The sequence below is a fragment of the Leucopleurus acutus genome (genome assembly GCF_964270905.1).
Source record: "Leucopleurus acutus genome assembly, chromosome: 15".
Classification (NCBI taxonomy): Eukaryota; Metazoa; Chordata; class Mammalia; order Artiodactyla; family Delphinidae; genus Leucopleurus; species Leucopleurus acutus.
In genome coordinates, this window is record NC_139157.1 from 34,478,482 (window position 1) to 34,490,278 (window position 11,797).

An 11,797-nucleotide genomic window follows, 5' to 3' on the forward strand; every position below is an offset into this window, starting at 1 on the left:
TTGAAGAATCCTTGCATCCTGGGATAAACCCCACTTGATCATGTTGTCTGATCCTTTTAATGTGCTGTTGGATTCTGTTTGCTAGTATTTTGTTGAGGATTTTTGCATCAATGTTCATTAGTGATATTGGCCTGTAGTTTTCTTTTTTGGTGACATCTTTGTCTGGTTTTGGTATCAGGGTGATGGTGGCCTCGTAGAATGAGTTTGGGAGTGTTCCTCCCTCTGCTATATTTTGGAAGAGTTTGAGAAGGATCAGTGTTAGTTCTTCTCTAAATGTTTGATAGAATTCGCCTGTGAAGCCATCTGGTCCTGGGCTTTTGTTTGTTGGAAGATTTTTAATCACAGTTTCAATTTCAGTGCTTGTGATTGGTCTGTTCATATTTTCTATTTCTTCCTGATTCAGTCTTGGCATGTTGTGCATTTCTAAGAATTTGTCCATTTCTTCCAGGTTGTCCATTTTATTGGCATATCATTGCTTGTAGTAATCTCTCATGATCCTTTGTATTTCTGCAGTGGTAGTTGTTACTTTTCCTTTTTCCTTTCTAATTCTATTGATCTGAGTCTTCTCCCTTTTTTTCTTGATGAGTCTGGCTAATGGTTTATCAATTTTGTTTATCTTCTTAAAGAACCAGCTTTTAGTTTTATTGATCTTTGCTATTGTTTCCATCATTTTTTTCATCTATTTCTCATCTGATATTTATGATTTCTTTCCTTCTGCTCACTTTGGGTTTTTTTTGTTGTTGTTGTTACCCTTCTTTCTCTGATTGTTTTAGGTGTAAGGTTAGGGTGTTTATTTGAGAAATATCTTGTTTCTTGAGGTACGATTGTATTGCTATAAACTTCCCTCTTAAAACTGCTTTTGCTGCCTCCCATAGGTTTCGGGTCATTGTGTTTTCATTGTCATTTGTGTCTAGGTATTTTTTGATTTCCTCTTTTATTTCTTCAGTGATCTCTTGGTTATTTAGTAGTGTATTATTTAGCCTCCATGTGTTTGTATTTTTTACAGATTTTTTCCTGTAATTGATATCTCTTCTCATAGTGTTGTGGTCAGAAAAGATACTTGATATGATTTCAATATTCTTAAATTTACCAAGGCTTGATTTGTGACCCAAGATATCATCTATCCTGGAGAATATTCTATGAGCACTTGAGAAGAGAGTGTATTCTGTTGTTTTTGGATAGAATGTCCTATAAATATCAATTACGTCCATCTTTTTTAATGTATCATTTAAAGCTTGTGTTTCCTTATGTATTTTCATTTTGGATGATCTGTCCATTGGTGAAATTGGGTGTTAAAGTCCCCTACTATGATTCTGTTACTGTTGTTTTCCCCTTTTATGGCTGTTAGCCTTTGCCTTATGTGTTGAGGTGCTCCTATGTTGGGTGCATAAATATTTACAATTGTTATATCTTCTTGGATTGATCCCTTGATCATTATGCAGTGTCCTTCTTTGTCCCTTGTAATAGTCTTTATTTTATACTCTATTTTGTCTGATATGAGAATTGCTACTCCAGCTTTCTTTTGATTTCCATTTGCATGGAATATCTTTTTCCATCCCCTCACTTTCAGTCTGTATGTGTCCCTAGGTCTGAACTGGGTCTCTTGTAGACAGCATATATTCAGCTCTTGTTTTTGTATCCATTCAGCCAGTCTATGTCTTTTGGTTGGAGCATTTAATCCATTTACATTTAAGGTAATTATTGATATGTATGTTCCTATTACCATTTTCTTACTTGTTTTGGGTTTGTTATTGTAGGTCGTTTCCTTCTGTTGTGTTTCCTGCCCAGAGAAGTTCCTTTAGCATTTGTTGTAAAGCTGGTTTGGTGGTGCTTAATTCTTTTAACTTTTGCTTTTCTGTAAAGGTTTTAATTTCTCTGTTGAATCTGCATGAGATCCTTCCTGGATAGAGTTATATTGGTTGTAGGTTTTTCCCTTTCATCACTTTAAATATGTTCTGCCCCTCTCTTCTGACTTGCAGAGTTTCTGCTGAAAGATCAGCTGTTAACCTTATGGGGATTCCCTGGTATGTTATTTGTTGTTTTTCCCTTGCTGCTTTTAATATTTTTTCTTTGTATTTAATTTTTGATAGTTTGATTAATATGTGTCTTGGCATGTTTCCCCTTGGATTTATCCTGTATAGGACTCTCTGCCCTTTCTGGACTTTATTGACTATTTCCTTTCCTATATAAGGGCAGGAATATAGGAAATAATCTCTTCAAATATTTTCTCAGTCCCTTTCTTTTTCTCTTCTTTTTCTGAGACCCCTATAATTCGAATATTTATTCCTTTAATGTTGTCCCAGAGGTCTCTAAGACTGTTCTCAGTTCTTTTCATTCTTTTTTCTTTATTCTGCTCTGTAGTAGTTATTTCCACTATTTTATCTTCCAGGTCACTTATCCATTTTCTGCCTCAGTTATTCTGCTATTGATTCCTTCTAGGGAATTTTTAAGTTCATTTATTGTGTTGTTCATCATTGTTTGTTTGCTCTTTAGTTCTTGTAGATCCTTGTTAAACATTTCTTGTATTTTCTCCATTCTATTTCCAAGATTTTGCATCATCTTTACTATCATTACTATGAATTCTTTTTCAGGTAGACTGCCTATTTCGTCTTCATTTGTTTGGTCTGGTGGGTTTTTTCCTTGTTCCTTCATCTGCTGTGTGTTTCTCTGTCTTCTCATTTTGTTTAAATTACTGTGTTTGGGGTCTCCTTTTTGCAGGTGCAGGTTTGTAGTTCCCATTGTTTTTGGTGTCTGCCCCAGTGGCTAAGGTTGTTTCAGTGGGTTGTGTAGGCTTCCTGATGGAGGGGACTAGTGCCTGTGTTCTGATTGATGAGGCTGGATCTTGTCTTTCTGGTGGGTAGGATCACATCTGGTGGTGTGTTTTGGGATGTCTGTGACCTTTTTATGATTTTAGGCAGCCTCTCTGCTAACGGGAGGGGTTGTGCTCCTGTCTTGCTAGTTTTTTGGCATAGTGTGTCCAGCAGTGTAGCTTGCTGGTCGTTGAATGGAGCTGGGGCTTAGTGCTGAGCTGGAGATCTGTGGGAGAGCTTTTGCTGTTTGGTATTACGTGGAGCTGGGAGGTCTCTGGTGGACCAGTGTCCTGAATTCAGCTCTCCCACCTCAGAGGCATAGGCCTGACACCTGGCCAGAGCATCAAGACCCTGTCAGCCACACAGCTCAGAAGAAAAGTGAGAAAAAAAGAAAGAAAGAAAGAAAATAAATTTATTAAAATAAAAAAAATTATTAAAAATAAAAAAATTAAAATGTAATTTTAAAAAAAGGAAAGAAAGAAGAGAGCCACCAAACCAAAAAACAAATCCACCAATTATAACAAGCACTAAAAACTATACTGAAAAAAAAAAGGACAGACAGAACCCTAGGACAAATGGTAAAGGCAAAGCTATACAGACAAAATCACACAAAGAATCATACACATACACACTCACAGAAAGAGAAAAAGGAAAAAAAAAAAATCTTTTGGGAAGTCTGAGGTCTTCTGCCAGCTTTCAGTACATGTTCTGTAGGAGTTGTTCCACATGTAGATGTATTTCTGATGTGTTTGTGGGCAGGCAGGTGATTTCCACGTCTTACTCCTCCGCCATCTTGAAGGTTTCTCCCAGGCTTCTTTTTAACGCTAGTTTAACTAGTGCCTTCTCTAGGGCAGTGTTTAATAGCTTCTTCTGCTAAATGCTTCTATTTTTGCTGGTGATTCTCAGCTGAATCAGATCTATTGCTTTCTGCTAGTGTTGGAGGATCTCCTGCAGAGTCAGAGGGTGGCTGTGGCTCACCACAGGGACAAGGGCACTCTCAATCTTAATGTTTAAACCTCAGATTTTCCTTTATGATGGGAAACAAAGCATACGGCACTTCTCTATTAAAACTATTTTCAGAATTAGACAATATTCTATTTTAAAGACCTTGACTGAATGACTGAATATGTGTTATCAAGAGTTTGATACTTTAGGGCTTCCCTGGTGGCGCACTGGTTGAGAGTCCACCTGCCGATGCAGGGGATACGGGTTCGTGCCCCGGTCCGGGAGGATCCCACATGCCGTGGAGCGGCTGGGCCCGTAGGCCATGGCCGCTGGGCCTGCACGTCCGGGGCCTGTGCTCCGCAACGGGAGAGGCCACAACAGTGAGAGGCCCACGTACCGCAAAAAAAAAAGAGTTTGGTACTTTAGAAATAATAAAATGTATACTTGTTTCTCAATTTAAAAAAATGTGGACTTCAGTAATTCACTGTTATTCTAGATAATGTGTAATTCTAAGCACAATAATTACTTTTACTCCTAAGGACTAAATAAATCACTGTTTAAGATATTGGATAATTTCAAACTGGTAATCCTAAAATCTGGTATATCTTTTGTTCTTCTACCTAACATCAATGCAGATTTTTCATAATGTAAACAAAATAATGACACCAGTAGAATTTCCCTTACATTTCCAAGGAATACTGTTTTCAGTTTAGAAATACTGACAGCCTAAAGTAAAACGTTATAAGATTGCTCTTCATTTTATAGCAACCTATTTCCCTCCTTTTGGAAGGCTTAAATGTTTAAGAATATGCTGGAAGAAGAACCATAGTCATTTCATTCTTTGAACAATTCTGAAATATCATTTCCTATTAGGCAGTTGTGTGAGTACTGACAACCTTGCCCCTCATCTTCCCTAGAGATTAATTTATTTCCTGCAGTGCTTGCTTTTCTTGGAAAATCTGACTCGTCAGCCTTCACCAATGGGAGATCTCATCAGCAGAATGTTAATTATAAAATCAAAACAATATACCACATTGAAAGGGAAAAACAACTCTCCAGGCAATGCAACCTTTTTCTTTTCTTTTCTTTCCACTTCGTTCTCTCCTCAGTCTGTGGCTGGACAAGAACATTATCCCCTAGGGAAACATTTGGCGAGATGGCGGGGTATAGAGGAAATGTGCAGGCTTTGCCACCAGACAGACCCAAGACCAAACTCTAATTCAAAGAATGTTGAATTTCTTTGGGATTTTGTTTCTTTATCTGTAAAATAAAGATAAAAATACCTGCCTCACATGAAATTTTATAATGAGACTGGCACAGTGTAGACACTAGAAAATTATTCGTATTATTATTATAGCCTTCATTTAGCACCTACTGCATATTGATTGCTGTGGCATAATATTAACCATGTCTCATATTAGTTTATAAAGGAATCTATTAGAAATTTGAAGAAATATATCTTTCAGCTTTAGGAGTTAGGCATATGAGACCAAGACACCTTATTGAGGTAGCCTAGTTGAAGTCTTGTCTTACCCTTCATTTCCTTTCTCTTCTCATAACTACTCATGTTTTTCATAATGCTCGCTAGATACTTATGAAATTATTTTTTTCACCAATAAATTCTTTAAAAACTTCAAAAGCTATTTGCTAATAGTTTTAGGTCTATCTATTCAGACTTGAAACTGCATTTGAGTTTATTAAAAATTATTTTCTCTAAAATAAAAATTGTCAATTTCTCTTTGATTCAGTCTCAGAAATAAAACTTTGGTGAGTTAAATCTTGAGACAAAGAAGATTGTCAGCAAAGATTGTGGCAGCAAAGTAGAGATAAAGTTGAGAGATAACCAAATGAAGAAACAAAATCAATTATTTTAAGCCCAGAATGATCATTATTTCAGTAGTATGATTATGATTAACAAGTCTGTTTAAGTAAATATCTTATTTCTCCCATGTGATTTTATGATTTGTGTGCAATACTAGAAAGAAAAGCAATTGAAGCATTAGATGATAAAACAGAAAAAGAGATGTCATGGTGTAAACCCATAACAACTGAGACCTGATACAGGGCTCCTGCAGGAGACAGGAGCTCTGTGCATGGAGTGCAAATTACGATAGGTACTATTCTTTCACATGGCAAAATAATATTTTTCTTAAGACCAGTGACAGTATCTTAACTTGGGTAGAACAAGGGATTGGATCGATATGGTGACCTCTGTCTTTCACCTTTATGGAGTCACGTGCAAATCATTGATTGATCCTTTTTAATGGTAAACGTATTTTTTGAAACTGTAGAGTTTTCCTATAAATAATAAGTTCTTGAGCCTCTCCCCAATTTCCTAATTTTCCTTATTAATAACTTCAATGTTATCATTTTAAATTTCCTTTCCCTTTTTTTTTCTAAACTTTTTTCTTATTGGCAAGTGACAATCTTTTTTTTAATCCATTATTTCAGTCAATTCTGGTTCTTACTTCATTCATGAGACCCATCTTTATTTTGACCAATGAATTAAGCAAAGCAAAAAGGAACTGATGACTTGCAAAATTTATCTCAGTGAGTCTCTAAGTTCTTGTACATAAAAATTCACTTAATGAGTATGTTAAAAATACATATTCTTGGGATGTGCTCTCTAGAGTGGGGTTGGCAATCGCTGGTGGTGGGTCAAATCTGTCCCAGTGCCTGTTATTGTACTGCCCCCAAGCTAAAAATATTTGTGTTTTTTTTAAAGTTGAAAAAAAAAAAAGAATATTTTCTGACACATGAAAATTATTTGAAATTCAAATTTCAATGTTTACATAAAGTTTGATTGGACCACAGCCATGCTTACTCATTTACACATTGCCTGTGGCTGCTTGTGTGCTGTATCAGCAGAACTGAGTAGTTTTGACAGAGACCATATGCAAAGCCTAAAATTTTTACTGTCTGACCCTCTAGAGGACAAGTTTGCTAACCTCTGCTCTAGAGAATCTGATTCAGAAGTTCCGAGAAAGGAACTAGGACTTGCTTTCAATGTGTTTTTTGGGTGATTGTGATACAGGGATCTTTGACGACACTTTGAAAGGTAATGCAGTAGAAGAATTGTGAACAACCTGTCTCTTCTTCTCCCTTTCTCTTCATCACACCCACTCCATCAGCAAACCCTATTGGCTTTATCCTCAAACAGTATCTAGAATTTGTCTATTTTTTACCTTGTTCACTGCTATCAACCTAGTCCAAGCCATCCTCATTTTTCATCTGGATTCTTGTTATTGGCTTTCTAACCAGTCAATCTTCTTCTGCCCTTGCCTCAGTATTGTCCATTCTCAACATGACAGCCAGAGTGAATGTGTTAAAACCTTAGTCATGTCATGTAACTCTTTTCTTCAAAGTCCTCCAGTGGTCTCTCTACTTCTCTTTTCTCTCTATTCTAGCTACGTTGGCTTCCCACTGTTCCTCAGAAATGCTAGGGGTGCTCCATCTTCAACACCAACACAGGCTATTTTCTCTAAGTGGTATAGTCTTCCCCCCAGAGATCTACATGGCTTTTATCTTTGTCTCATTTAGGTCTTTCCTTAGCCATTACCTTCTCGGCGATTCCTTCCATACACACCTTATTTAAAATTGTAATCTCTTTATCTGGGACTACCAATCTCCCTTATGCCAGCTAACATGCTACACACTTCGCTTCTTTATTTTGATTGTGAGCCACTTTCCCCACATGAGGGCACCATGAGGACAGGAATTTTTATCCATTTGCTCTATCTTTAGATTTAAAAGAGTTCCTGGCTTACTGTGGGTTCTCAATAAATATTTCTTGAATAGCGAAATGAACCCCAAACTCCCATTCTGTACTGGACAGATAATGTATGACACTTATCAAACATGCAAAAACAGTTGCCAGGGGTATAAATATATGAGTCATCTTTGAAAAATGATGTAATGTCTTGTAACCACCACAGATGAGAAGAAGAATAAAGCAGCTATTAACTTGTATCATTTGTTTTTTCAATCTCAACCAATAACTAAGTTACAAAAGATGCTAAGGGAAAGAAAGTAGAGGATGGGTACAAATATTAAAATGGGTACATGGATGAAAATTCAGTTGAAAATGTTTGGAAGAGATTTCAGGAAGTTTCACAAACAAGCTGCTTCCTAAAGCAGGTAGATGTGCTTACTGCAAGTTTTACTGTTCACCATCAGGTTGAGCAATTTGAGGACAGTGGCACTCAAAGTTCCCAAAAGGGAAAATGTAGGGTGTGACTAGTCTTGGTTCAAGTAACTGTTTAGGAAACACCAGCTTTATAAGAGAATGTAAAGCATTTTTAGATATAGCTGAACTGGATTCCTCAAAAATAAGATGAAACGGAGATTTTCTTTGACTTAATACTCTCATTCAAAAAATTACTCATCTAATTTTATGGTATTTTTAAAGCTTAATTTTGTGGATTAAACAGTAGTCTGTTCTTACAAAGATATAGATTTTGACTATGGAAGGACATTTTTACTATCAAAGAATACATTTTAGAGAGAAAAACAAAATGAAACAAAATAAAACTTCATTCTCTATCTGTTCTTCTTTGAAGTATTTGGCTTGATCTCCAGGGAACTGAGTGTACATGATTCCATGTCCCTCAGTTAATATGATCATCTAAGTAACTATGAATATTCAAAAGTAATCAGTCAATATTCAATTCAAAGTAAGAAACATCACCTCCAAATTAAGTTTGTGACATTTCCAAAGGAGTGGTCGATGAATGCCAAAAGATTTGAGGGCTTTAAATCAATTTGAATTTTAAAACCTAAATAATTGTCAGAGAAATCAGTTCTTTCACATTTTGAGATTTCTTGAAAGTTAATGCAATAAAGAACAAAGTTTCTATGCAATGTGAAGTCAGCTTTGCTGACCACTAAAGCACAGGCGTTATTTAGGGGATCCCTAACCTGGGTAGAAGATTGGGCTAGATCAGGCAGGGAGAGGCAACTTATAAGGTCCCTTCCAAAACTAAGATTGTTTAAATCCTATTATTTTATATTGAGATAATCTAATTATTCTACTCCCTCACCTCCCATTTTTCTGCTTAACCCTGTACTATCTTAAATCAGTTTATTGACAAGGGAGAGTGAGACTAATAACTGTCAAGATGACAGATTGAACTTTCAAACTACAGGCTTATAATAGTTTTATGTGAATATGAGCTAGTAATAGCAAGTAATATTTCTGTTGCACTTTACGTTTTACAAAGCACTTGCAGGTCCTTTATTTCATTTGATGTTTCCTCAACTCTGTGATTCAGTTATTACTACCAAAGCTCGTTCATTGGTAAGAAAATGGAATTCAGAGATTCCTCAAGATGCGCAGCGAGTGTGTCTTAGAATCAGGAGTCAGATGGAGTTCTTCAGATTGTGTTTCTGTACTACAATATATCTATTTCATTTGCCCTCCCCACCTCTCCCCTCAGGAAAAGCAACGCTGTGAGGGGAAAATTCGGTTGTTATCCCTTTATGCAGATAAAGGCACAAAGATAGTAAATGGTAGAAGTGGGAATTAAATCTGGGCATACTGCCTAAAAGTCCTGTGTTCTTTCAGCTGTAATATACATTCTACAGTGTGTAGTTTTATTGCTGTTTGTGATAAAAGAAAGACCTGAAAATCTAAAGGCAACAGTTGGGGATAGCGGATGATGAGGAGAGAGAATGAAATCAAGGAAAGCATGGGATCCAGGCGATCTTCCTCTCATTGGACCCCACCTCCCAGCCCCCAGCACCACTTAGCACTGAGGGGAGATGTTAACAGAGGAAAGTAAATTCAGGCTGTTTAGGGGAATTAACATGATGTGCTGAGAAGTTCTACTTCTTTCTGCTTTGACATCCCCTTTCTTCTTTCCCAGTTATTCTATGAGCTCCTCAGAGGTCACGAAACTGTATATTTTGTCTTTATATTTCACACATATAGTAAAAATAGCTAACAGTTGGTGAGACAGTAAACCTCTTTATTGTAAAATATAAAACTCTTTACATTTATTGACTCATTTAATCTTTGTCATAACCCTATAAAATAAGCATTATTATCCCTTCGCCCCTCTTGTTTTCAAAGATGAGGAAATAAGGTACGTAAAAGTTAGTTAACTTCCTTAAGGTTATATAGAGCCAGTGTGTAGTAGAAAAGGAAGGAAGGAAGGAAGGGAAGAAGAGGAAGAGGGAGGAAAAGAAGAGAGGAAGGGAGGAAGAAAGGAAGGAAGAAGAGGAGAAGGGAGGGAGGCAGGGAGGAAGTCATAGGCTAATGAGCGCTCAAGGGTGTGAGCCTCAGAGGGCTCCTCTCCAGGTCCTCGTGGCTAGCACTTAACATATCACTAGTACAATGAGGTGTGGGCGAGTGAAAGAAATGATCAGTCTTCTGTACCTCTTGACCATTATAGTTCATGCTATTAGAGTTCTTTTCTTAAACCACCCATGCTCCACAAAGCCATAATGGAAAGAAATGTCTGTCTGCCCTGAACACAGACAGAATTCCTCTCTGCAATGTAGCTTGCTTTCCTTGCAAGTGTGACATGATGTGTTAATGTCAAGTCTGTGTATATGTTCATTAGAAGCTAGAGATCGTACAACTTATGCTCGAGGCCTGTTGCTTTTCTTCAGTTTAACGTTATAGGTACCCTTTTCTCATCTGCCATCTTTAGAACTCCACTAGGTTTGGGCTTCATTCCATAGCCATTGTGTCACAGCTGAGGTAATGGGTCTGCAATCAGACATTTTTTAGAACACAATCAAGCTCCAGCCTCTTACTAGCTGTGTGATTGCTCAGCAAGTCTCTTAACTACACCTCAAGTTCAGTTTTTTTACCTTACATTACCTAGAAAATAGAGTTTTTATAAGGATAAACTAAAATGCAAAGAAAAGCATTTTGTAAACTGAAAAACACTTTATAAATTTAAGGTATTATCTCTCAGAAATATCTACTTTGTTTCTGAAGGGTTTGCATTAGTTCCTTGGGGTTTTTGTGGTTTTTTGTTTTTTTTGGCTCTTCTTATTTTGTTCTCAATTAGTTGTCCAAAAAAACCATATATGCATGTGAGTTTCCTACAGACAGTGTTTGAAAGCAAGTAGTGTCTTTCCTATTTCTAATGCATATTTCTGATGGACCGAGCTTAATCTTTTTTTCTTACAGAAATTTTCAAAACTGAAAAACGTCAAAAATAATGAGATGTGACTGAAGCCACTTGGGCAGTGAACATAAATGTTCACAATGGAAAAGCAAGCCTAGCCTTCTAGCTGAAAAAGCGGCTATTCCCCAGTGAGCCCCAGAAGAAACTTGACTGGCCACTGCAAAGGAGAAAACAACCTTAAAAGTTTTAACAGGTAAAACTTAAAGAGCAACCTGTGATATGGAATTCACATAGTCTATTCTGCTGTGCCAAAAGCTATGTGCATTGTTTTATTGTTACTTAGGACATGTTTATTTAATGTGCACACTTTTTGTGGTTCTCATTCCCACTGCTGACAATTAAGCAATTGGAAATTAATTTTATATTTTAGTTTCCGAGTAAAACCAGTTGAAAATAAAAGCTTACCAAATATTTTCATTTTTCTCAATTTGTTTTACCTCTTTTTAGTGTTACCATCGTTACTGTTAAAAATAACAAAAAAATAATTAGATCTGAGAATGATCTAAAATAATCAGGTTTCTTATCTGATTCCCTTGGAGCTGTGGAAATGAGTGACTTCACATTTTCATTTTGTTTTAGAAATACATGGTGAGTAAGTGTGTTTGAGACTTGACAGCCAAAGCCATTGTTAGTTACAGGAATTTTCCATTACTTTCTCCCCTGTCCCCTAATAACCAGAGTTCATTACTGCAATATCACCGAAGATCTGATAATATGCCTTATTATTTTATGTACTGTACACTAGATAACTCTTTAGATAAATGTTTATTAGGATAGTAGGAAAGCCATTTCATTTATTTATTATTTATGTATTAAGTATACAGGTACAACATTATTTTGCCTCTAACAAAATGAAGAGACAGAGAATTATACAGGAATTTAATTGCCAACTTTGGACTTGGT

The 11,797-nt window shown here is 36.5% G+C and overlaps 1 protein-coding gene across 1 annotated transcript in view; it reads left to right on the forward strand.

The window, feature by feature from the left end:
• Positions 1-10,928, forward strand: part of THEMIS (thymocyte selection associated) — a gene marked incomplete at its 3' end in the record, with an annotated part of 160,302 nt that extends 149,374 nt beyond the window's left edge. The window contains exon 6 of the mRNA XM_082855240.1: positions 10,897-10,928. Coding sequence (XP_082711366.1) covers positions 10,897-10,928 — 32 coding nt within the window. The remainder of the gene's footprint in view (positions 1-10,896) is intronic.
• Between the last annotated feature and the right edge of the window lie 869 nt (positions 10,929-11,797).